The sequence below is a fragment of the Erithacus rubecula genome (genome assembly GCF_903797595.1).
Source record: "Erithacus rubecula genome assembly, chromosome: 17".
Taxonomy (NCBI): Eukaryota; Metazoa; Chordata; class Aves; order Passeriformes; family Muscicapidae; genus Erithacus; species Erithacus rubecula.
The window spans coordinates 13194272-13220589 of NC_136669.1; the positions used below are offsets into that span (position 1 = coordinate 13194272).

The 26318-nt window shown below is 46.2% G+C and overlaps 1 protein-coding gene across 6 annotated transcripts; it reads right to left on the reverse strand.

The window, feature by feature from the left end:
* Positions 1–3: 3 nt before the first annotated feature.
* SLX4 (SLX4 structure-specific endonuclease subunit) lies at positions 4–26256 on the reverse strand. Of its 6 annotated transcripts, XM_079320506.1 has the most exons (17): positions 26100–26256; positions 22340–22438; positions 20570–20693; positions 19991–20377; positions 18956–19195; positions 18091–18265; positions 16200–16415; positions 15065–15279; positions 13861–14174; positions 12077–12356; positions 10758–10846; positions 7745–7891; positions 6718–6887; positions 3528–5962; positions 2511–2613; positions 1861–2298; positions 4–1283 (listed from the first exon to the last, which is right to left on the reverse strand). In XM_079320506.1, the coding sequence occupies exons 4-17, from the start codon at positions 20352–20354 to the stop codon at positions 923–925; spliced, it is 5547 nt and encodes a 1848-aa protein (XP_079176632.1). In that variant the 5' UTR covers positions 20355–20377; positions 20570–20693; positions 22340–22438; positions 26100–26256; the 3' UTR covers positions 4–922. The 6 variants fall into 6 exon arrangements, with proteins under 6 accessions (XP_079176632.1, XP_079176634.1, XP_079176633.1 ...); XM_079320508.1 differs by having other exon boundaries at positions 18956–19135; positions 19991–20693; XM_079320507.1 differs by having other exon boundaries at positions 10758–10840; positions 19991–20693.
* Positions 26257–26318: the final 62 nt, after the last annotated feature.

Here is a 26318-nt window from a genome sequence, read left to right on the forward strand (position 1 = left end):
AAAATTTTAAAAAAAATTACATCCCACATACACAAAGATATCTAAAAATCTGCCCTTTTTTGTGTTGTGCCCATGTTTTTCAGTGAGCCTCTGCACACTTAGAAATCAGAAATTGTTGTGAACATCAATACATAAAATACAAGTTAGGGTCCAAGACTTCTCCAGGAGTCCCAGACACTTTATAACTGGGACCTCTCCAGTTTGGAAGTGGAACTGATCTAACCAGTAGGTTTAGCTCAAGATTTGAGAAGTGCTGAAAAGTTTCAGTATTCACTTAAATATTTTCTTCAAAACATCTGTGCTGGGAGCTTTCCCCTGACATAGGGTGTCAGGAGCACTTTTGGGAGGTGTCACAAAGGGAACAGAACCAACCCCTGCCCTGTTCTGCAGCCATTTCAGAAACACAGATTTAGGAGTTGTAGTAGAGACTGCCAAGTGAAGCAAGAAAAAAAGCCTTATATGTATTTCTACAGCATTCCCCTGCTTCAAGAAACAGCAGTGCAAACTGTGCTGAAGAAGTGACAATGGAATTCACAGGAGTGTAAACAGGCAGTGCTTGACACAGTGGACTGAATCCTGGAATTTGAAGGGTGAAGCATTTCACAGCCCAAATCCAGGGAATAGGTCCTGGCAAATGTCACAGAGGGAAGTACCAGCTCAAAGAAAAGTTGGAGACCTAAAATCTATCAGAAAAATTGAAAGAAAAGGCAAAAGATTTAAATTTGGTGAAAAGCAGTTGCAGGTGAGCTGTGTGCTGGAGGCAGGGCAGCCTTGGGGCAGTTGTGCTGTAGGAGCAGAGGGCTGTTCACTGGGATGTCACCTGGGATCAGACCACGAGGAGCAGCAGTGCTCCACCCACCGCACCAGCTGGGAAGGGGCTGCCTCTGCTCTGGAGGCAGCACAGCCTCCACCTACAGAATTTTCAGCGGGTAGGAGCGGGCTTCACTCGGTATCGTCTTCTCTGTTTTCTTCTCTCCTTCCTTTTCTGCTCCTGCTCTTTTCGGGCTCTGGCCATGGTAGTTGTGATGCACTGAGAATCCAGGAAGTCCAGCAGCTTTGCCTTGGAAATTTTAATGCCATTCTGTTTGAGCTCTGCGTGCAGATCAGCCAGCTCGATGGGCTCGTAGAAGAGAATCCTGTTGTACAGGGCTGTGTTTGAGCGGATGTAGCACCTTACTGCCTCCAGCTTTTCCTCTTCCCGAGCTGCTGCTTGAGATGCTGGAAATTCCTCCTCCTCCTCCTCAGATGTAAAAGCATAGGTTTCAAATCCATTCACAAAGGAACTAAAGCAGAACAAAACAGACCAGAAGTCAAGGAAAGAACAGGCCAACAAGGACAGGACCAGAGGTCCCCAAATCCCTGATGGTGAAGCCCTATGACTTCCCTCTGTGGGATCACAGACCCTGCACTACCAACATCCACAAAATAAATGAGACAGAACATGGCAGGGCTTCTGCAAACTTCTCATCCCAGCCAGGACAGCGCTGGTCCAGCTCACCCAGCCCAGAGCTGTACAGAATTTTTTTCTCTCCTGACAGTTTCTGCCAAGGGGTGCTGTGCTGTCGTCTCCCAACTCCAGCTGCAGATTCTCAAGCAGCAGAGAGTGCTCCATGTCACTGACATGCAGACCAGGCATACCAGATTTGGGCCTTGCTCATAAACAGCCCTTCTATGTTCTGAGAATACTTCAGTGGGAATTAGACTGAAAATCCAAAGCCCATTTCTTTTGTAGGAGTGTTCTGACCTCCACATGACACACTCAAGGAGGTGTAGGTCACAGGGACACTCACCTCTGTTTGTCACATTCCTACCTCATCTCTGTCCTGCCCCCCTGATTTGTCTAGGATTTCACTGCCTCACCTCTGTGAGCCAAAGGAGATGTCACTTCCATTTCCCGAAGAACCTGCCGACTCCTGGGATGCCGGGAGCTCCTCGCCATCAGCTGCCAGGGGCACAGACGGCCTTTCCTGCTCCTTGCCTCCTTCTGGCTGCTGTGTCACTTTAGTTCTGTCCTTGGCCGTGGCACAGCCTATTCCATCAGCCTCATGGCTAGGGAGCTCTGCAGAAGCCTTGGCAAGCTGCTTCCTCCTGCCCACAGCCCTGGGGGCGCTGGCGCGGGTCCCGCCCGCAGCCCCGCCTGCCTTCCCCCGCCTCTGCCTGGCCGGGGATTTCCGTGGGAGGGGCTGGGAATAGGGGATTTCATCCTCAAAGTCTGAGTCTCCATCCCGGTGAGTGTACTGGAATATCTCCTTCAGCTTCCACACCATCTGGCGTTTTGGGAGAGCACGGACGCCGAACCTGAAAGAGAAGGTGGGAGTTTAGGTTATAGCAATGCTGCACCTTCCATTGTCACGGCTCAGCAAGAGGTTCAGGCCAGGAAGTGCAGCTGGAAAAGTGTGATGTGACCTCAGAAAGCACTGGCTGCAGCTTCACCATGCTGCACCCTTCATTCACACTACCTGCCAGCAGGTTCTTCTTGTAAGAGCCATCCTAAGGGAGGGGATGCTCACCTGCTCAGCTCCTTCTTCAGCTGCGGGGTCTCCATCATGGAATAAGCTGGCATGGGTGTCACTGGAGTGCTGGGGGACCTGTTGTTCTCCTGACAGGAAGGTTCTGCAGCAGAGTGAAATTACTTTGATGAGAATCAATATAGAAAGGACTTAAAATGACTGGTAACTTCTCCTCTTAGTGGCAGAAATCTAATATTCTCTAATAATTGTTTAATAAGAACTACTTCCTTATAAGCTGCTTTAGTTATTACTCAGCTTCATATTGGATAGAATAGTCAGCATTTTTTCCCCTGCTTATTTGGGATACTTGGTTTTCATTGACTTTACATCAGAAAACAGTTTAAACTGGAACATATGTCACATCTGAAATTGTGGCCATTCAGGGCTTTATTAAAACAGGCAGCGTTTAGAAAGCAGTTAAAACCATGTGTGCAGTGATCCTTCTCCCAGGAAGGAAATTTGAAAGCAGACTTGATGCATAAGAAATTGAGCAAATCAAGCTGCTGGGGTCTGGAGTTGGATACTAATTTAATTATACCACTTTACTGATACTGTGAAGCACAGCCAGTCTCACACATCACCCCTTAAGGGGTTCTAACCACCCCTTAAAGTAGTCATTTAGTATGGCATAATTAATAATATATTTAATTAAATAATGCAACATCAATTACATCAATCCACTAGCAAGCAGACTGGAGCCTGTATTTTGTTCTGTTTTGGTTGTTTTTTCTCTATCCATGAACCCATAGCTTCTGCAAGGAGTACTGTCACTAGCAAAGGACTGGTGACAATGAAACACACACAGCTACACTCCAGGAATCCCACATTTGGACAGGCTCTTTCCCACAGCAAATGCCTGCACTTTCTTTGTGATGGCCCTGCCAACTGCTTGGCATCAGAAAGCCCAAAGACCCTTTCAGACACACCTTCAGTGTGTTAAGTGCATCATAGGATAATCACTAAAATAAAAGCAGTTTAACCTAGTCCAATAAATCTAGTATCAATACAAGCTCTCACCAGGAGACTTGACAGGATCTGTCTGACCAGCCTCTGCTGCAGCTGCCAACCTCTGAGACAGAGGAAGAATCTCTGAAAGTTCATCTTCCTTCTCTTCTCCATTCCAATCATCCCAGATTTTGGAGTCCAGGTAACTGGCTCTGCTGCCCACTGATGAACATGGCTCAATAGGGCTCTTCTCAGGGCAGTGCAAAGTTGTTCTCCTGCCAGCAGGAGTTCCTTGGAGAGGGGTGCTGCCCTTAATTCCTGACACCTGGACTGGGCTCTCCCCCTGCTCCTGCCAAGAGCCAGGGCTGGCCGTGCTGCCCTGGCCAGAGCCATGGGTGTCACCTCTGGCTGGTGACAGATACTCAAGGTGCCAGCAGTCATCCATGGGGAGTGGGGGCTCCTCACACAGCAGGACACTGCTACCCAGAGAAGGCAGACTTACTTCCCTGTCACTGTCCTCCAGCTCAACCACACTGACGTTGATTTTATCTTCCAGCAGCTGCTCCTGGCACGGAGACACCGGTCTGGGTAAACCTGAGGTACTGGCACATTTGCTTTCTGTGCTGATGTGGCCAGGGGAGTGGAAAACTGGATCTACTGGAGAAAATGGAAGGGGGTTCTTGGAAAAGGATTCTGCTGTTGGGCTGCTGGGTGGGCTCCTTCCACTGGCTGAGTTCTCTGTTGGCAAATGTTTGCCTGACAATGCTGTTTCATGAACTTTTATTACATTTCCAGTCATTTCATGATTACTGTTACCTGCTGCTAAGTTCTTTGTGCTGAGTTTAGATCCTAGACCCTTTAAAGAATCAGTACTTGTGATCTGAGTCTGTGTTGAGGAGTTTCTGCTTTTGCTCAGAACTGGTGTTCCTGGCACAAGCCAGGAGCTGTCTGTGCCTGGAGACATTTCATTACTGAGCCTTTTCCTGGGGCTCAGGTTTGGACTCTGTCTGATCTCTGTACAAGCACCTGTTTGTCTGCTGAGAGGAAATACAGGGGACACCTTTACATCACCACTCACACACACTGTGTCTGTATTGCCACATGAGACCAGGGCTGATCTGTGCTCTGTTTCACGACCTGGTAAGTTAGGGTCAGGTTTTGCTATCTCAGGACCTTGTTTCATGTCTGTAAACTTCAGGTGCACAGGGATTTCCATTTTCTTCAGAGCAGAGTCAGACTCTGGCAACTTCTTGCCTTGCTGTAACTCCATTTCATCATCAGAAGAAGATAAAACAATAACATCACCCTTCTTGATCCCCTGAGCTGCAGCATCCTGAGTCCTGCCTGGAGATGACAGCACTGGGACATGTGTGTGCCTGTTTGATTCACTGTGAGGAAGCTCTGCTGCAGAAACTGTGATCTCATTTCTCGATGCAGCACCCAACTCCTTGGCTTTCTGGGACTTTATTTCATAACATGGGAATGATTTTTCCTTTTTGTTTTGCTTTGGTGTTGACACATGTTCCCTGGCAAACTTTCCCTCTGATTTTGGAGATGCAGGTGAAGAGCCAAGAGCAGGAAAAAGGGACACATAAGGCTGGGGAGTTGGACTCCCACAAAATCCACTCTTACATGGAGAGCAGTCTTTTTGTGACTTGCTGAACAGAAGTGAATCATTAAGACCAACATGTTTTTCACTAGGGGACTTTCCTGATTCTTTGGTAACTTCTTTCACTGGGGATGGATCACAGTGATCCCCCTGAGAGGCAGAAAACAAACGTTCATAGCTGTCATTTAAATCAGTATCACCCTGGAAACCAGGAAACTGCTCTTCACAGTGATCTGCCTTGTCATGTGAGACCTGAGATGACCTGGAATCCTTCACATCCTCACATCCCCTAACAGTCCCTCCTTCATTAGCACCATGGGATGTTCCATCCCATTTCTGAGGTTCACTGTGGTGAGGCACAATAGTGGTCTGTGGATCATCCATGCTCTTGCACCTATTTATATTCTGCATGTTCTCTTCTTCTGCAGACAAGTCACACTTAGATCTTTCCACACCACTGCCATCCTTCAGATCTTTGAGGCTGTTGCTTACTGAAGCAGATTCAGGTCTCTTTCCCTCTTCCTGCTCAGTTTGCTGATTTGTACCTTGAATGGCCTCAGTGTCACTGCAGATGCTGCAGTGTGTTCCCTCACTCACCTCTCTTTCACCCTGAGCCATCTTTCTCTGAGTTGCAGCAAACTCATAGATTTCCTCCAGCTCTTGTTCTCCCACCTCACTGTCATCCTCCTTCTGGCACTCAGGGCTCAGCATAGCTACTTCTTCCTCATCTTCACCCTCCCACACTGACTTCAAGAGGTCTTGGAAGTTCTCATCTCTGTCCTCACAATCTTCATCACCCCTCACAGAGATAAGATCATCTTCTGGATCCACTCCAGAGGACACTGGGCTTTCTCCAGTGTTGTTTGCACACTCTGCCATTAGTTCCCTCATACTAAACCTGCAAGGATACAATAGTAACATTAGTCTTTCCTCCTCCAGTATTTCTTCACCATTTGGCTGTCAGATCACTTTTGTGAATTTTGTGAGGAATTTACAAGAAGATGAGTTTCCTAAGATGTACAAGATCCAGTGTACTCCTAAAATTCCAAACACCCTTTTCCAGGTTCACTCACATGAAAGTATAAGGCACATTCTTCCTTTTCTGTATTTGAAACTGACTACACTAAATCCCCCAGGCAATGGTAAAGTCCCATGGAATGGCAGAAAGATGTGCAAGATTTCTGACTTTTTGCAGTGACAGGGCATCTCTCTATATACATTTGGCAAGCCCCAAGCATGTCCCACCCATATCTCAGTACTGCTCCTGTTTCAAGCTCTTAGTGCATGCCTAGGACCACGACTGAGAGCATGGCTGACACAACACAAAGCCTGAGCATCCAATACATTCTGCAATTGTTGTTCAGATGAAGTGAGAATCATATATAGAAGTTGTGCTCATCATCTTTAACATCAGCTGCCAACAGACATCCTGAGTCAAAACTCAGCCAAAATCTGCTGAGCATGTACTGAACAAAGATATCCTTATACAGGTGGAAAAGCTGAGGGCAGGATGTCCTTATGAGCAAGTTTCATTTAAGATGCAGCAAAGGACCGTGGAATTCGTAAACCACTAAAACTGCACCGGAAGATCTCAAACTGGGGTTTGTGTGGCTGAAAGGCTCAGAGGGTCCAAAACATGCTCAGGGTACACACCTGGCAGCCAGAGCCTGCAGCTGGGGCTGCAGCCCAGCAGGGAAGTTGGTGTCAGCAGCATAGAGGTACTGCAGGAAGGCAACCACAGCCTCAGCTGACACGTCGCTCAGCAGCAGCCGCTGCGTGGGCGCGGCCCCGTCCTCCTCCACCAGCAGCCCCTCGCTGTGCACCTGCAGCAGAGACAGCAAAGGCTGGGTGCTAACAAAGCAACACAACACCTACAGTCACCACTGTTCCCATCAGCTCCTTCCATTCACTCATGCCCAGACCCAGGATGCCAAGATGGGGCAGTTATGCAGAGCTCCCTATGGAACAGGCCATGTCCTTCCTGACCCTATGGCTGTTAATGCTGTTTAACTACTTGCCTTAGTCACACATATGAAAGGTGGTCTTAAGAGTTCTCCACTTAGTTTTGCAATCAAATTACTTCCCAGCCCAATTTCCATCTAGACCTCTCTGTATGAGCTTCATCTGGTCTGTTTTGAATTTATGTGGAAGCTGCACAGGAGCAAGCTGGGAGCTATTCAACCTAAAATGCTCTGGGAACATAAGAACTCCTTCACTAGCCTTGCAAAAAGCACAGTCAGTGGAGGTGCCTCCAAAGCAAGAGTGACAAAAACTCTGTGTAGTTTATTTTAAAGTACTTCCCAGAAACTTCCTATTCCCTGCTCACACTTCCCAGCCTGGGTGACAGGCAGGACACACCAAGGCAGACAAGGCAGTCTGTGCTTGCACGGGGACAAACATGCAAGGGCAAGAAGCACTTTGAAAGCTTCCTCCATTGCTCATGGGTGGAATGCAAGGATTCTTCACTCCCCATAGCCTCCCCAAACAGGATAAAACAGCACATCTTTCACCACTTTGTCAGGACTTATTCTTGTTTCCTAAGCTGAAAAACCAGTGCAGGTCTGGAGGCAGTTGCCAGTAAGCCCAGCAGTGTTCTGTGCTGTTTGGGGCACTGGCTGGCTGTGGGAGGGGCAGCCTGGGCTCTCCTACCCATGAGCAGGAGGAATGCAGCAGCACTCACAGCCTGGGCCGCCGCCGGGCAGCGCGCGTACAGCACAAACAGGTGGGCGTAGAGCACGTCCCCGCTGTCCACCTGCAACTGCACATCACTCAGGTGGGGGTTGTTCACCATGGCACCAAAATCTTGAGCCAGCAGCTGGAGAGAGGACTAGGACACAGAAGGAACACAAAGGTGTTAGGTTACAGCTGTCAATCACTTCTCCATTAAAATAAGAAGGGAGTAACCCAGTTTATCAGCACTGCTGTGCTGTGGCCCAGCCTGGATCCATCACCTCTGCCTCCTGAAGATAATCATCAGCTTTATGAACTTCAAGTCTTCCACAGGACAAACAGAAAAGTCCAACAGACATTCCTGCTTTGTTTTCCTCTGCTTGTTCACAGCCTGCCCATTGTGGAGAAAGGGCAGTGTTGCATTCTGCTGTACTTGTGTCACAGCACATTATCACCCTCAGATATCACCATGTTTCCTGCTGTGGTCTAGCCACAGCCTATAGCTGGCCTCTTGATCTACTGCCTCCCACTACAATTTTAGGAAACTGTAACTTCCACTTCAACAGACTTGAACTCAATTCACTATAATCAAGGTAATAGGAAAGAGGATGACTCAGTATGGGGTAATAAGCCTTTCTTCTTTCTTTTCACTGTCTGGCAATGACAGCTGAGAAGAGCAGCTCTGCAATAAGGAGCCCCCACAGAATAAAACTAATGTAGGCATCCAGTTCAGAGGAATTTATGAGGATACTACTGAAAGCTCTTTTGTAAATTCCACTCCATTTAAAAAACAGAAACACAACTTTTATTATCATTCCAGAAACCATGGCTAAAATTTTGGGGAGGGCTGAGTTACCTGTGACTGGTTATGGTGATGCTAAGGTCAGGCTTGAAGTACAATGCCAAAGACAGCTAGGATGGCAAGACAGCAAGCTCTGAATCTTCAGATCTCTCCTACTGCTCCAGCCCTGGAGGTGGCCCTGGAGTGCTTCAGGGAAATGTCAAACACCCTCAGATCACAGCTGAGTTGAGAAACTGCCTGACTGCATGTGGAAACCAGTTTATGGTTAACACCCAAATCATTGACCTTGTGCTTTTCAAATGACTGCAGAGCTAACTAACTGCAAGTTTTACTCCAGGGAACATCTGCAGGAGATGCAGTTCCATCTGGAACAACACAGCTCTTCATTTTCTTAGCAGGTTTCTACATTAGCAGTGGGCTGTGGAGAGCCAACCTTTCAACTGTCTCCAGCCAGCAGGCATTAGCAGCACACACTGAACACTCCTCCCAGCCTTCATAGGTGGGCTAGGGAACATTCTGCATGTTGTGGCAGTGCTGTGGACTGATCTCCAAAGGGAAGACAGGAAACTCAGTTTGGATCTAATCTGACTCTTCTTGCTTTCTTATTCTTGGCAGGTGGGATACCTGTGAGGCTTCTGTGGGGCTGCCAGCAAACACAGGACCCTGATGCAACATTCCAGGCAGTGAGCCCAGAACAACTTTCCTGCTGGTGCTAAAATTATCAATCAAGAATGGAGAAATTAAACAAGGCCAGAAACTCCTGGCTGCTCCATTCTCTGTGCAAGGCAAAGAAACTGGCCAGAAGACAGCTCTGAGCAGGTATGAGCTGTGTGTTGGAGAGCACAGCAGAACATTCTCTCCTGCTGAGGAGGCCACTGAGCCTGGACCCCACTGCTGTGACCAAGGGTCTTCAGCACAGGGGATGTGTTACCAATGCAATGAGTGCATTTGTTCTACATGGTTACACTTTTCTTTCCCACTGGCAATCCAGCTCTTCAACAACACTTCACTCACTCAGGAAAACTATAATGGAAACTCTAAAAGAATGAGCATACTGGTTTCGTTGGGAGCAACTGAGTTTCAACAACAGTGTGAGAACAGTTTCTATGTTGCTAAAGGCCTCTAGTTTAACAGAAAAACAAAACAAGACCTTTTCCTGCTAGGGATAATTTTTTTTAATACTCCCAAAGAATATCTAGAGTTTCTGCACCAAGTAGCTGGGATGCTCAAGTTTAATACCAATTCTCACCTCAAGGAATTGTCTCCTTTTGGAAGTATCTTAATTCTTTAAGTACAATATGAAAGCATGTTGTCAGAGCATCAAAATTTATCTAGCACCAAAATGTACTTCTTTTCAGGGCATGATTATTTATTATAAAAAAAAAGACAGTAAGTTTCATCAGATAAAGTGGATTACCTTGGTAAGAAAATTAATTAGTGTTATTTTGTATGAACTTCAATTGAATAAGACTGATCATACACTCATGGAAAATTACACTTCCTCAGGTGCATGTGGGATAAGATGACATTACAGAATACCACAGGCTTGATTAAAAAAAAATCATCCATGACTTACTAGGCTGTTTTTCTCACTCAGTCACCATCGAGCACACAGTGATTTTCAGACTAGATCCTCTGTGCTCCCACAATCGAGTTTTCTGCACCAAACCTTTTAAAAGCTCAATCAGCAGCAAAAGCTGCTCATCTTCCATGGCACTCATAACCTTCCATCATCTACCAGGCTTTCATGCCAGGATTTGGTACAAGTCAACCAGTCCTTGCAAGAATTCCCCCTCTCCTGCAGACACTGTGGGGAGGAAGGTGTTCCATTCCTGGGTGTGGGACCTGGGCATTAAAGCAGTGTACTGCACAGCATGCTGCACCCCTGCTTTCCTACCCCCAAACACTCAGTGCCACAACACAACTCCCTAACCCACACAGCCTGGCCTTCTGTTCCCTGGCATTTAAATCATCTCTCACCAGTAGGACAAGTACTGAAAAATCCCCAGGCTCTCGTGGGCTTTGATGGAACACCCCAGCTGTGCTGATCTCATCTGTGCCCATGATGAATCCTTAAGTCACTGTGAACCTTAAGCATCACTCTGTTTCCACAGAAAGGAATGGGAAATACTCCACACTTCTTTGAATTGCACAAATGCAACAGTTTTTAAAAATTGTTATTGATGAATATATAAAGAGTGAAATAAAAGGTTATCCTTACTCTTTTGCTGCTGCTCCTGAGGAGGCTCTTCTCCTTGGATGGGGGCACAAAGCCACTACATGGAGGATCACTGGCAGTCAGTTCTTCTCCTCAGGGAAGAAAATGCACATCACAAATCACATTCAACTTCTTTGTGGGACAGAATGAACTAAGAACTCCTAAGAGGATCCTTGCTGTGACAGCTGCTATGACCAGGCTGGCTGGACTGAAGGCTCAGCTTCTCCCTCATGACTTTTGCAGGGTTTGGCTCTGGGTTGTGACAGGCTGAGGGTACCTAAGCACCATTTCACTGTTATTATTTATATACATTAAAGGGCCAGGGACCCTTTGCTGCAGTTTAGCAGGGGAAGTCAGGAGTATTATATCCAAAGTGCAAATGCAGACAGGTGAGCTTAGTAACTGTGTTCTCCTTCACAGGTGAAAGGAGACACAATAGGTTCTGCTGAGAGCCAGAGCACTTTGAAGGGTATCACTATCCTTGAAATGTGCAGCTGTGCACCACATGCAACTATGGCTGGAGACATTAGAGAGCTGCCCACAGAGGAATTCCAGGTGTTGTATTTTTTCAACCCTGAGCAGGCACAGATAAACTTCAGGTTTGTGTAACTGATGTCCAACACAAACTCATCTCTCCTGTGCATCTCCCTCAACCGACTGTCTCAAGACCTGAAAAGACAGTGCACAGAACAGAAAGGCTGTCCAGGCAGAATCATGGAATCTCAGACTGATTTGTGTTGGAAGGGATTTTAAAACCCATCCAGGTCCATCCCTGCCATGGGCAGGGACACCTTTTGCTCTCCCAGGCTGCTCCAAGTCCCATCCAACCAGGGATGGAGCAGCCACAGTTCTCTGGGCAACCTCAGCACCCTCACAGGGAACAATTTCTTCACTATATCTAAATATAACCTTCTTCAGTTTGAAGCCAAACCCCCTTGTCCTGTATGTCCTTGTGAAAAGTCCCTCTCCAGCTCTCTTGTACACCCAAGATAAGCAGCAATGAAGATTTTGTTCCAGCTATTGAACACATCCAGGCTCCCTCCTGGCAGAAAAATACTTTGATGTCTTTTTTTTTTTTAAAATAAAATTCAGTATCTGCTGTCCAGGAATTCTTTTAAAAGCTGTGATTTATGAATCATTTCAGAAATATCAGATTGACTGTACCTACATCTTACAGCAGGAAAATGTGTCCCCACAATATCACCTCTTGCATCACCACCAACAACCTGTGGGTGCTGCCATGGCTCTCTGACTCAGCCCAGCCACAGTCTGCCTCTGTGTAGGGAATCAGGGGCAGGGCTCACAAAGCTGCCAGAACTCACCTGGCTGCTCTGCTGCCTGGACATGGCCAGTGTCAAGCTTCCACTGAGTAAGGGTGAGTCCTTCCCTGGCCAACTCCACCAGGTCCTGCAGGGTCTGAATGTCCTTCTGGCTCGGGGATAAAAGCTGCCCATCTCCTTCAGGGCCTGGCTTGAATTCATCAGAATTTTGGCCTCCAACCTTTGTGCAAGTGGGTTCCTGAGAACTGAGGTCAGGCTGAGTTTGTTGGGATACTTCTGGCTGATGAGATCCCACAGATGGCTGAAGGTTCTCTGGCTTATTCTGATCAAGTGAGGAGGAAAAGAAAGACACCAATAAATTAGGTCTTGTTTTATGTATTTGCAGAGCTCAGAATGCAGTGTCTACTTCATACTCCTGAAACATCTATGAAGGATCACAGAGCATTACCCAGGTACAGGGAATTCTGAGGAACAGCTCTCTGCAGTTCTATGAAGGACTCTCCAGAGATAAGACAGCTCTGAACAGAAGAAAGAAAACTACAATGGAAAAGTTGGTTTCTCCAGGAGCATGCCTGTGCAGGCAACTGCCAAGCAGGGAGAAAGGATGGGGGATATGCTCCCAATTCAACATCTAAATATTCCATTATAGCTGGAGTTCCTGGCAAAAACCACAGCTGAAGCTCTCTAGGTGCTTCTGTTCTGAGTTCTGAAATGCTTTTGCAGTTACATGTAACTAAATCAAACTTTCACCTTGGAGTGGGTATTTTCCAGGTTTGTTCTTCGTTTCCAAAAAAAAAATTTTGCTTGCTTATTTCTAAGTAAAAATAATTCAGCCATTTCTGTCAATGGAAAGAATCAGAGGAAAAAACACACTCTTGCCATGATTTTAAAGACTTTCCTGCTTTTTATTTTTAAACTTCTCTGGCAGTTTTTGGCTTGAATGAAAGGTCAAAAATTCCTAGAACGGAGTTCCTCCTCTCCAGCCTCAACCTGCAACAAGTCAGAGAAACATTGGGCTTTGACTAGGGAAGAAGTATTAAATAAAACACCTAAATATGTACAATGTTTTGTACAAGAGCACCAAATAATTCTTCAAGAGAAGAAAGAGGAAAGAAAAAACTTATATCCTTCTTAGAGAAAAGAGACTGAAAGAGCTTTGTCTGTTTCTGTGGGCACTTTTTATAAAAATACAGAGCACTGGAAGAGGCAGAGCCAGGTGGAACCAAAATGAAAGAGTGGAACTGAGACCTGGATCAAAGCTCACATGCACCAGGAGACAGTGGGAAAGCCTGAGTGCAAATGCTGGACAACTCCAGACACTCCCACCTTCTCTGTGCTAGCAAATAACAAGTTTCAGCTTAAACTTTTCTCCCCAGTCCTTGCTGAGTGCAACACAGGCAAAGTTCACACTAAAAATGACCAGAAAGAAGTTCCAAGAAAAAAACAAGAGTCAGGCTGCTGTAAATCTGGACAAACTAATGGCACAATGAGCAGCATGGGGTCCCTTTACTCAGTATTCTCTGTTCCCATCCCTTTTATTTTCTGAAAGCTCAAAAGCCATGGTAGCATGAGCCTTGTTCTCCTCTCCAAAAGGCAGAAATGAAAGTTCAAGATCCTCAAACCTGACTGTGTAAGACCAGGGAAGAACAGATCATGGGCAGTGAGTGAGCAGACAGAGGGGAACTAGTGGTTTACATTCCAAAATGTAATTTTTAAGTTACATTTAAATTTAAATTTCTTAAAATTCTGAGGAAACAGAAGGGATACAAGGTAATTATCAAGAACTAGGGCACACACATATCAGAGCAAAGACAACAGAGCCCCACCTGCACAGGCTTCCAGGGTACAATTGGAGGGGTTAAGGCTGCAGTGTAGAATGATTCAGGGTCACAGGGTTCTGTCAGAGCACTGATCCTCCATAAAAAGCATTCCTTGGCTTTGGACAATGGCATGAGCCAGGTTGCTTTTTCAGATTCATCCTCCAGAATCCTACTAATGGGCAGCTGAGGGGTGGGAGGGAATTCCAGCTCTTCTGTCAGCATCAGAGCTACTCTCTCCTGGATCCTCTTCTGGGCCTTCTCTGGGTCCTGGAGCAGCAGGGGTGGAGGGGCACTGGTGCCCTTCCTACGCCTCTTCTTCTCTTTAAAAAGAAAAGGAACCCAAATAAGTGAACAGCTGAACACACAGGGCAGAGGAGATCAACAGAGCAGCTTCTTCAGTGCTGTAACCAGTGACAACCAAAAGGAATGAGAACACAACCTTCAACATTGTGCAGGTAGCCCAAAACCTCATGTTTACAGGAGAAATGAACTCCACCAACAGACCCATGAAGGACTCCTTTTCTTGTGTTCTGGTCATGGGTGATATCAAATCACAGCTCACACAAACACTGGGCAGCTTTCATTTGGAAATCTTGTGTTTTACTGCTTTTGCCTCACTAATGCCCAACCCCAAATCCAACTGGGAGCTCCTATGAGCACGAGCAGGGCTGTGAAGAGTGAAGTCTCCCCTCTGTGCAGCTCTCAACCCTCTCCCCTGGCAGCTCTCTGCCTTTTTAAACACTTCTGCACTCTGAAATGGCAAGGGCCTGCTCAGCAGCATGTACTGGACATGCAAGGCACTGCAGAAAGGACAAAATGATATGAGATAATGCTGAAAAAGCTGCATTAATCCAGGCTGCAGCAGGAGGAATAGGAAAAGAATCTACTACAGGAGAATAATAATCATATTTTCATGTTATTTCTCCTCACTTCCACTGTGAGGAGAGTGAGGAGTGAGTTTAAGGCTCTTTTCCAGATTCAAAACAACAAATCAGTGAAAAAAAGCACAAGATTTCTGAAACCCATGGACACCCCGCAGTCATTGTTGACTACCTCTGGATACTGCATACTGCTGAAGCTCTGACAGCTTAAACAAACCAAAACCAGGTTTGTCATCCCTCCTGCATCCAACAGGGAAGTTCTGGTGGAGAGCAGCCACATTACTCCTGCAATAACACAGCCTCAGACACTAACTTGCTGTAACACATACCTGATCCTGGCTTCCATTTGATTGGGAAAGCAGCCACTGCTTTCACATTTGTAACTGATTTTGCTTGTTCCTGCTTTTCTTGCTCCAACAGAGAGCGTGACATTGCCATGGCAACCTGCAAATCTTCATCCTTAGGCTCCATTTTGGCCCTTTTCTGTGTTTTCCTCGAGTCCTCGTTGGAGGGGCCTTTCCTCTTTGGCCTGCTGGGCTGATTGCTGAAATCCAAGAATGCAGCAGGAGTCCCAGTTAATGTGACTGGATCAGAAACAACAAACACTGAGCACTCCAGAGCAGCTGTTCCATTTACTCAGAGAGATTCCCATGTCAAGCATAATAAAAACCATTCAGTACCTTCTTTCCTAGCAGAGAGCAAAGGATGCCTTATCATTCATGGAACTTAGAGCTATTTAGAGAAGTCTTACTTTGGGATGGAAGCATCTACTATCTCCACCTTGAATGATTTTTTCTAGTAAAGGGGAACAAAGAACTTGAAGCAGGCAAAAAACCAGATCACCAGAAAATGTTTTCCCCACCCCTCTGCTTCCACAAGGTACAGGCATTGGTCCTTCCTTGGCACAACAGGACTTAAGAGCCTCTCCACAAATTCACTCAGGCATGACTTGGTGCACTCTGAAGATTCTGCTCAAATCCAAGCACATTCCAAAGCACCCTATCTGCTTCCTCTTTGGCTCAGGGTGAAAGGATGTTCCCAGGACAGCCATGAGCTGAGGAGCTGAAGCACTGGCACCACAGATCTCAGGAAAGGCCCCACACTTGTTCTCTGTGGTTTGCTCAATAAGCTCAAACACACCATTCAGCTTTATTGAGCAATTGCTTCACAGAGAACAAATTCTGACAAACTACTAGAAGGTTATTTTCTCCCCATTTTGCTCCTGCCTGCTGGCTTTTAAAGTCATCTACCACCTGACCTCTTCTGATGGAAAAGAAGATGATTTCTCCAACTGACTGCCACATCCTCCTCATCTGGTACTGGTCATGGCTCTACTTGACTGCTCTGGGCTCAGGGTTTGCCCAGTGTGTGTCAGCCTTGCATTTACTGTTCTTCCTGACCTCCAGCACCTCTCAGGCTTTCAGAGAAAGCAACCAGCATCTTTATTTTTTCCTACCAGCTTACCTGGGACACTGAAGAGCTGCATCCCCAAGTGTGGCCACCTGCAACTGCACTGCCTGGAGCAGCAGATTAGGAGGCACATCCATCTCCACAGCACAGCGTTTCAGGTGACTGACTCGGCTCTGCAGGGTTTGGAACTGCTTCCCACAGATGGGACACTCAGGGACCACTGGCTTGCTGGAGGATGACATCTGTGTTTCTTCCATCTCATCCAGACACCTGGGAGACAATGGTAAAGCTTATCTATGGACACTTTAAAGGGTACATACTAAGACTTAAGCCATTAAAATGAATAATAACAACAACAATAATAGTTTTAAAAGCAAAATCACTTCTTATACTGCTAACAGCCATGAACGTCCACTGAAGAAATAAGAACCATGTGCCCACCACTGTGATCAACACAAGATGGAACAGTTCCATGGAGATAATGGGCTCAGAGGCATATTAAAAATATATTGCTCAAAGGCAAGTGTAGTGAGCAACTTTAGAATCATAAAATCCCACATGGGGGGGAAGGGACCTTAAAGGCCATCTTGATCCACCCCCCTGCCATGGGCTGGGACACCTTCCACTAGAACAAGGTTACTCCAGCCTTGCCTTGAACATCTCTAGGAATGAGAAGTCCATAGCCTCTCCAAATAATACTTCATGTGTGTCCAGCACCCAATCCCTCTTTCTGCATTCAAACATCCCAGCTCATTTATTGAATCATGAAACCCCTGTTAACAGAAAAGGGAGCAGCTAAATTGACACCACGCCCCAGAGTGCAGCATGATGAACTTCAAACCATTTCTGTCAGGCCAAAACTATGTAAAAATTTATACTTGTTCTTTTTCTGTTCTGTCCAAAGAGATTCAGGGTGTGAAATCCTGGCTCTGCAGGACCTATTACAAAAGTCACTCCCTGATTAGGTAATGACACACACAGGGCTGTGCTAAGAGTCCCTTCAGCACAGGTGATTACTGGTGTGTCAGTGCATCTGTCCATCTACAGCTCCACTCTTGGGATGAGGGCTGCTACTGAAAAATCCCTGGCTAATGTAACCTTGTGATCTCAACATACAATTACATGTTAATAGTTCAGAAAGCCTGACTTTCCAAAAAGCATTTCTAGCACACTGTCACTGTTTTATAGTTTCTGTCCTCTCAAGCAGCACAAAATGTCTGACAACAGAAACAACAGTAACACCTGGAAAGCTGCAGGTGCAAACATACTTGGTCAATGGGAGCCACTCAGTAACAAGATGTAGGACTGGACAATTTACACCACTCCTGCCTTCTGAAAGTGCTTGAATTAAGAATTTACAATCAATCAAATGTGCTGTTTCTGATGCTTTGTCAATGGAAAAGCACAGAGTTTTAATTTCCAAAGTCTTGCCTGTACATATTACATTGTGTCTGATATTTATCACTCAGGAAATTGTTAAATGAAAGGCAGTCACTTCAATTGAGTCATCTCTCTGAGTAGTGTCACATTTCTCCAAGTAAACAGCTCAAATACAGTGACATACCAGATGTTCTTACATGAATTTTAGCAAAACAGAGCAAAGGCTTTGTTGGCTGAAATCGGCAGATCTCAAAATTTGCATTAGGGAGTCATCACTAATAAAATCATTAAGGTTGGAAAAGACCTTTCAGAGGACCACAAAGATATTCCCTTACAATGGCAGCTCCTCTGCACACTGCTAATGAAAGCAGATTTGTCCTGGCCACACACATGCAGAAGCCCTGCAGGGCAAGGCACTCAGCCTCTGCTTTCACATCAAAATGACTCGTTAATTCAAGCCATAAAGGTAAATTCCTTATGCAGAATCCCTGCTCCCACTTTCCCCCATGGCTGGGCTGAGTCTGTGTGGGGCTGGATGGAAGGACAGGCCCTGCTGCTGTCTGACCTGTTGACGTGCTGCTCTCGTCGCAGGGTGTTCATGGCTGTGAGATCCTTCTGGCAGATCTGACAGAAGAATAAACCTGCATCCTCCAGGCTTGCCAGGGCTTCCTCCTTGGATTCCTGCTGAAGAGCCAAAGCCAGAGCAGTGTCGTGTTCCATGGATGGGAGATGGTGGGAATCTGCCAGAGAAGGCAGAGATAAGATGGAAGGTGAGAAACTATTACACTTGTCATTATTAGCTTATTAAACTAGGCACACAAAAATCCTGCAATCTTTCTCCTGCATCTTCACACCTAATATCTCACCAGGAAAGGTACAACCTGCTCCTTTCCAACATTCCAAGCCTAGACCAGCCCACGAGCAGGAGGTGACAATTTGCTCACAGTGCATCACATGTCAGAGACAATGGAGGGAAAAATGTATAACACAGCAGATTTTCATGTCCATACAGAAACAATAAGGACTTGATCTATAAAGAACCAACCAGAGTAAGTGTGCTGTGAATTCCATTTATCAACAAAGAACATATCACTTTAGAGAGTGTCTGGAGATGTACCAAACATGGGGCTACCTAAGAGCTGCCTAACATTGTCCCAAGGGAATGATAACAAAGTTCACTCATCCTGTTGGAATTTCAACCTGTTTCCAAAAAGACAATGATTCCTCTAGAATTTACCTGAGGTTAATCCAGCCTTAGAGAAGAGCTGGGAAAAGAGTAGAGATAATCCTTTAACAGAGTTTTCTCAGGGATCTGAAGTGATTTGCACACCAAAGCACTAGACCAGCCAGGAACAAAGCCCTGGCATCCAGACAACCATTCTCACCAGCCACTCATTCTGCACCCACCAGAGCCAAGAGGAGACACATACCATGCTCAGGAGGGTTCTGCTCCTGGCTCCTGGCAGGGAAATCCCTGCTGGCTGCAGCCTTTGGCACACTCCCATCCCAGCTGTGCTTCAGCTGCTCGGGTGCCACCCTCTTGAACTGCTGCATTCTCTCCACCACCAGCTCTGCCACCCGCACCTTTGGGGTTCGTGAGGAGCAGCTTCCTGCAGGAGCAGCAGCAGGGAAGGGTAAGGTGGTCTGGGAACAGCCACCTGGAGGATTTACTGGAGGGGGAGAAAACACCAGTTTTACCAGGCAGTTTTAAACACACACTGAGAGCTGCTGGGCCAGGCTCAGTTCCCTGAAAGCAGCATGGGCCAGGCTCAGTTCTGCAACAGCCATTCTTGGAGAAGTGAACAAATTGTGTAGCCACAGCAACAACATCAGGGTTCTGTTCTACAGGAGTTTTTAGAGAATTTTGTATCCCTTTTACAGGCAGGAATACTAAGGAAGCCTTGCATGAAGGTCTCCAGCAGGGACATGGAAGGTAGTCCACAGCCACACAATGTCCCATTCCTGACTGACCTAATTTATCAGTTTAGGGACTTCTACCACTGGTGACTGCATTCTGGGCATCTTGTTTAACAGCTACTGAAGGGCTAATCCTTTATTAATTAATCCAATAAATTAATCCAGCATCTTTCTTAACCCATTCATGTTTTTGCCCCTGACAACATCCAGTGACATTATGTCACCATACAAGGAAGCAGTGAAAAAGCACCTCAGTATACTCTGAGATTGCTTCTAGATGATCTGAGAGTACTTTTCTCAGTTCTAATTCTGAAAAAAAACAGTGAATAATGTCAGTAACAAATCACTTTGTACCAAGGCTTCACCTTACTGAGGGACATGTGCCTGCAGCACAGAACACACTCCCAGGTTAAACCCCAGCAAGGGGCAAGGCTGCTTCCAACAGTGCTACTGGGTCCTGTCCAGATGGATTTCTCAAAACCTTCACAGAGCTCAGAGTCCTTCCAGTCCTTGTGTATCTTCTGATTGACCCATTTCAGGCCACTCACCTGTCAGAGGCCTCTGGCTACACTCAGTGGTCCCTGTGCTCAGCTGGCTGGCAGGGAGAGGGCTCCTTGCTCCATCCCCCTGTGCAGTCTCACCACTACAGGCTGCAGCATCACCATCTTCTTTGTGTAACAATGTTTGCTTCTTTGGACTCAGATCTTGAGGCAAGTTTGTCTCCTTCACTACTGGTAAGTGATGATGGGTTTGGCTCTTAGCAGCAGCTTTGCCTCTTCTTAATTTGCTTCGTGTTGTGGTGCTCTTTGGCTTGTTCTGAACCCTCTTTGTTGCCTCAGTATCTCCATTTTTCTTTGCCCTGCTCAAAATATTTGCCCACAACTCTTTAAAATCATTGTCCTGTTCATCCATTGACTTTCCAGCAACACTTTGACCTATAAACACTGTGAGGACTGGAGGGAGGGGGAAACACCAGAATCAGTTCAGATTTGCATCAGCCCTTCCAGCACCTCAGAGATGTCCATTCTCCAAATCCCAGTGAGGTCACCAGACAGAGTGGGCACTTCCAACAGTTCATTCTTCCACACTTAATTCACATTCAGCATTCTTCTCTCCAAGGACCTCACCTGCTTTCACAAGCTGGTTCTTCAGAAGACTCTGGGCTGTAAGTTAGGCACCTCAGTTTGTGCAGAGCCTGTGTAGGAGCATCATGGTAAGCTACAGAGCTTCAGAGAGACACTTAAGAAAGCTCTTAGACAAAAAAACAAAAGCAGGTGGTCATGCACGATGGCAGAGGCAGATGCACTGTGGGGCAAGGTGCAAATTGCTGAAGAGAATTTGCATGAAATACTAAGATTAGAAACAGCACACATTGACCCCAAACAGTGTCCCTATAATTACTACAGACGTGCCCAAGCCCCATTAGCAAAGGAGAGGAGAGATTTTAAAGCAGGTGTCTGACACGGGGTAGGTTTTTTCTTTGGAGCTCTGGATTTGGAGTGTCCTTTTGCTACACATTCCTACTTGTATTTATATCACTGCTCAAGCAGTGATTCTGGAGTGTTAAACTCTGCTTTGAGACACTACAGTTCCAGAGAGGACAGCCCAACCTCATTCTGAGAGGTAAATAAATGGAGTTTCAGGCATTTCTGAAGGATTTTAGGACAAGTCAGAAAACAATTTCATTGAACATGTTCACCTTTTCTCTCCTCTCACTTTCACAGTTGCTCATTTAGGATTAGCTCACTTGCTCCTGCTGAATTCTTCCCCAGAGTACTCAAGAAACCACAGCACTGACCATTTTTCACAAGTTGCTGTCACATACACAAGGTAAACAGACTAAATAAATGACATTTTAAAATTAATTTCTTAGTCTTTTCAGCTACAGCAAGAACAGCAGTACTAGGCAGGGATTACCTGCAGCAGCACTGGGTATAATGTCCAGATGGAAATGCCATCAACTCCCAGGCAACATTAAAACTAGAGCTCTATTCTTACATGTTTTCATTGTCCTATTCTTCCTAGTCCTGAGTTCATGATGGTTCTGGCTATTTTACAGGGGTTTTATATTGCTCCCAAAATCTACATCTTTCAAACCTAAACCAGAGTGTTTCACTTGGAATGGCAGCAGCTGTGGTCCAGTTACTCCAGTAAAACTCTGGGCACAGAAAGACTCAAAAAGGAGGAAAAACATATGGGAGATTGTTTTCTCAAATGGCTTGGCTGCAGACATGAGAGGCTGAGGAATGCTGGTTACACACTTCCATGGGTCAGCCTTCCCTATAAGCAATTGCAGATGTTAAAAGATTTATTTATTTTAAACTCAGGCTCCCAGACCTGCAGAGGATTTTGCAGTGAATCTTGGAATAATTTTCTGTTAGAGAGAAACAAAAATTTTATGTAACCAGTTCATAAATTTATTTTTTCTGGACAGAAACACTGGTGTAGTTATAACTGTAAATTGACCATTTTCTTCTAAGGAGGAGACAGCATGTGGACAAGTCCCAAATCTCACATCCTACATGGCTTTAAATACCTCAGACACATCTGTACTGCTGGATTACTTATGCTGAGTTCCTAATATTAAACTTTGGCATATGCTACCAATATTCAGTGTCCCAGGCAGATCAGATCAAACAAACCTATGATGTAAAACTAAGAATTTATCCATATTACTCCTCCCTTTCCAGACCTGCATTTACAAGCTCCTGCTCTGCTCAATATCTCAGTAGTTCTGAAGCTGCTACTATTGCTGCCCCTAATACCCAGGTTTGGCACCAGTTTATTGAGCTCAAAAAGTAATGGTTTTGAAAGTAATTTCTTTCAGTATAATATTCAATTCATTTTGGAAGAATAGGACTCAACAAATCACAAATAAAATAACCAGCAGCACCAACCTGTTTGCTGAGATGCCAAATCTATAGCCCAGCTGTGCCCTTCAAGTAAACATGGATCAGCAAAATGGTACAAAGCAGGACCAGTAAGAATGAAAGAACCTGGAAAATGGAGGGAAAAGGATGGATTTAGTGTATTTTGAAATGAGTCCTCTTGATTATTTGCACCAGTTCAATAGGTACCTGATGGGAGTCTACAAAAAAAAAAGGAGAGGGACTTTGGACAAGGGACTGGAGTGACAGGACAAGGGGGAATGGCTTCCACTGCCAGGGAACAGGATTAGATGGGATATGGGGAATAAAATCTTCCCTGTGAGGGTGGTGAGGCCCTGGCACAGGCTGCCCCATCCCTGGAAGTGTTCCAGGCCAGGCTGGACAGGGCTTGGAGCAATCTGGAATAGTGGAAGGTGTCCCTGCCCACAGTAGAGGGGTGGAACTGGATCTTTAAAGTCCCTTCCAATTCATATTATTCTGTAATTCCATGATTTTAAAGTATGCACCTATTACGTGCCTTCAGTTTACTGCCTTGTAATTATTTAGTTAAATCATAAAACCCTTAAAAAACCCCAAAACTATGCAGCTAAAACATCTGTTACCCTCCCACTTTTCAGAGCAGCCCCTGAAAAAGTTTTTCCACCAGCAGTCCAACTTGACATGCTCTCAAACACACAACACTTGGGCCTGCTCACTTGCTGCTTTACACTGTGTCTGTTCCAGGAACATTCTCCTGCCATTTCAGTCTCCAAGAATTTGTCATCACTCTGGCTACAACAGTCCATCAGTGCCAGGCAGGCCTCAACAACTTGCACACAGCAGACACCTTCTCCCCTCCTGAGCACCACAGTGGTGCCTCAGGACACCTCCTCCTCAATTCCTCATCTTCAAAGAAAAATTCACTTTATGCTTCCAAAACCAAGAAAGCAATCTCTTGTATTGCACAAGAAATGCTAAGGGAGATTGGACTATTTAACATTAGAAAGTGAGGCAAAAACAAAACCTGAATTATTGTCTGGGGTCTCCAGCACAGGAAGGACATGGACCTGCTGGAGTGAGTCCAAAGGAAATCACCTTTTTCCCCCACTCTTCTCTCTAGCTTCACCTCAGTACTCAGAAATCAGCTAATTACCAGGGCCTGGATGACCCAGGCTGCTAATTACTGTGCTGGCAGCAGCAGAATGATGGGATGCACCATGTTGGGTTGGCACTGGAAGTTTCATCACCTTCTTCTACTTTTGTGGAAGCTGCAGCCAAAGATCTGAGGGTTAGTGACCAAACTTCCAGCCAAGCCAGACCAAATTTGCTCTCTTGTTCTGGTCTCTGCCAGTTTCCCTGTGCCAGAAAAGGGTAACAAAATCAGATGAGAAAAACAGGAAATGAGAAATTAATTCAAGTCTCTACAAACAAGGGAATGCAAGGTAGGAAAATCATGCTGAGATTCCAACGAGTAACCTTAGCAGGGATTGGCACCTGTGTCCATCTGGCATCACCCACTTCCATATCTGATATCCCTTCAGTCCTCACATTTCTGTTCAGGGCTACACCTCCCCCTGCCAGCACCCTGTTCATATGGCAAAGCATCTCAAACAGGCACAGTCACTAAAAAAACATCTATCACATTCCAGACAGAATTTGAAATCATTACTTACACAACAAAGTGTCCCTCTACCAACACATCCTCAGAACAGAAAACTCAATTTATACCTCCTCTGAGAGGATAAAGGGGAAGTGAAGAGAAAAATAAAAACTAACGGTCACTCAGGAGCAAATGCTTCTGGCTGTATGCAAACATGGTAGCACATAAATCACAAAGAGAAGCAGCTGGTGATGCAAAAATCAAAAAACAGTAAGAAGATATTAATTTTATGATAATAATAAAATTGATTTTAAGGACCGAATAAAAACATTTTGGTAGAAGCCCCAAAAATCAATAAAGAGAACAATTCTTGATAAAAACTCACTTGGTTTTCAGAGAAAGAAAAGTAATCAGAGTAATAATAAAAACAAATATGTAAAATAATATCATGGTGATGAAACTGGACTCTGAATATAAACAATGCAATGTATTAAAACCAGGAGGTAAAATTACCTTATCAGAAAAAGTTAAGGACTTTCAAAAAAACACCTTTTTTTTGGTGTACATGAAAACTAAGGCCACTACATCAAACTCTGGAACTGTTAATCCTGCAAATACTAAAATTTTTCCATAATATCCATCCCCTGATGGTGCTGAAAGCAGCCTATTTTAGGAGGAATCCAAAGAACACTGAAAAGCAGCTGCTGAAGGTGTTTCAACAGAATTGATCATTTACAAGCAGAAGTCACTGATTTTTCAAAAAGGACAATTAGGGAAGTAAACACTCATCTTGCAGACTGAGCTCAACACAGGCTGATAAAGGAAGGGCTTATAGTGGAATTGATGAATAAAGAGGGATAATAAAATTAATTTGTAACAATGACTAACCTGCTCTCTTCTCAGCTAAAATCACACACAAAAGCTACACTGAACCCTACAACACTCTGCATGTAAGGAACTTGGGCCCAGTGGGAAAAGCAAAGAGTCAAAAGAATTTGAAGTCCATTTTCTTCCAAATGTAAAGCTTATGGTAACAATGCTTTCTGTTTCCAGTTTGCCTCTGGCACACCTGTACTGGTGTCCAGATAACTGTTCTAATCCAAGCACCAAAATCAAAGGGGAAAGAAGGGACCAGGACAGGAAGAACAGTATTTTAAACAGACACAAAAGCCAAGCACATAAGTGTCTTTTTCTGCAGACAAAACCCACTCTGTGATTTTTGAGAGTTCATACAGAGCCAACAGACTGAGCAACAGCCAGTGCCACTGCCTTTAGGCTTTACTGGAGTGGTTTTGCCCAGCTGTAATTCTGGCCTTGTCTAAAATCTGCATGTTCAAATAAACACCAGTGTGTCTGCAGGTTCAGGGACCGAGTGTTGTCAGACACCTCCCACTGTCCCAGGCTGCTCCAGCCCCATCCAGCCTGGCCTTGGGCACTGCCAGGGATCCAGGGGCAGCCACAGCTGCTCTGGCACCCTGTGCCAGGGTCTCTGCCCTCACAGAGAGCATTTCTCCTCGATACCCCATCTAACTCTGCCTTTGGCCAGTGCCGAGCCATCCCCCTCATGCTGTGGCTCCAGGCCCTTGTCCAGGGTCCCTCTGCACCCTTCTGAATGTGCTGCTCCTCGTGCCCCTGGGCCTGGAAACAACAGATCAAATCCCAGATGAATGCATCAGAATTGCTTTCCCTGGTAACACTGCTAGAAAGAAGTTTGTTTTGAAGCTGGGCACGTTAAACGCCTTCAACGAATCCTGCCGGCTGTCAGCGAACAGCTGCTGGGGACGCTGACGCCCTCGCCCCCTTACCCTGCCCAGCTCTGCCTCTGCTTTATGCCCGAATTCCTGCCTTTGATGTCCCGCTAACAGCGAGGAGGGAGCCTCATCCCGGGGCCGAGCTCCAGCCGGGCCCGCGGCCTGGGCTCCCCTCAGCCCCACACGGGGACCGCCCTGCGCGCCGCAATGGATGACGTCACTCCGCTGACGCCACACCGCTGACGTAACGCCTTGGATGAGCTCCAACGCCACCCCCTCTCCGCCACCAGATGGCGCCGCGTCGCGCTGAAAGCGCCGGCGTCATGACGTCACTCACTCCCGCCCGCCCGCTGCCGTTGTGAGCGCTTCTCTCCCGCTCTCCCGCCCGCCCGCCCCAGCCCGGGCAGGACCCGCCGCCGCGGCCCTGCCGCTCACCGACCTGTCCGCCTCAGCCCGGGCTGGCGGCGCTGCCCGTGCCCCACCGCCACGGCGGGAGCTCGGTGCGCGGCCGCAGCGCATGCGCGGGCCGCCAGCAGTGTCGCTCGGCTCGCTGCGAGCGCGGGGCGCATGCGCAGGCTCGGCCGGCGGGACATTGACAGGGCCCCTCGCGCATCTGCGCGTGCGCACGGGCTTCCCGCCACCGGCTGTCGTAGAGCGC

What these genes read in the sequence shown, in the direction of transcription:
- SLX4 (XM_079320506.1), bottom strand. Translation starts at nt 20,354, where the DNA reads ATGGATGAACAGGACAATGATTTTAAAGAGTTGTGGGCAAATATTTTG. An exon ending in GCAGCTCTTCAGTGTCCCAG is followed by an intron (nt 15,280 to 16,199) that starts GTAAGCTGGTAG and finishes CTTGGATTTCAG; the next exon opens with CAATCAGCCCAGCAGGCCAA. An exon ending in ATCTCCTTTGGCTCACAGAG is followed by an intron (nt 1,284 to 1,860) that starts GTGAGGCAGTGA and finishes GTTCTGCTTTAG; the next exon opens with TTCCTTTGTGAATGGATTTG.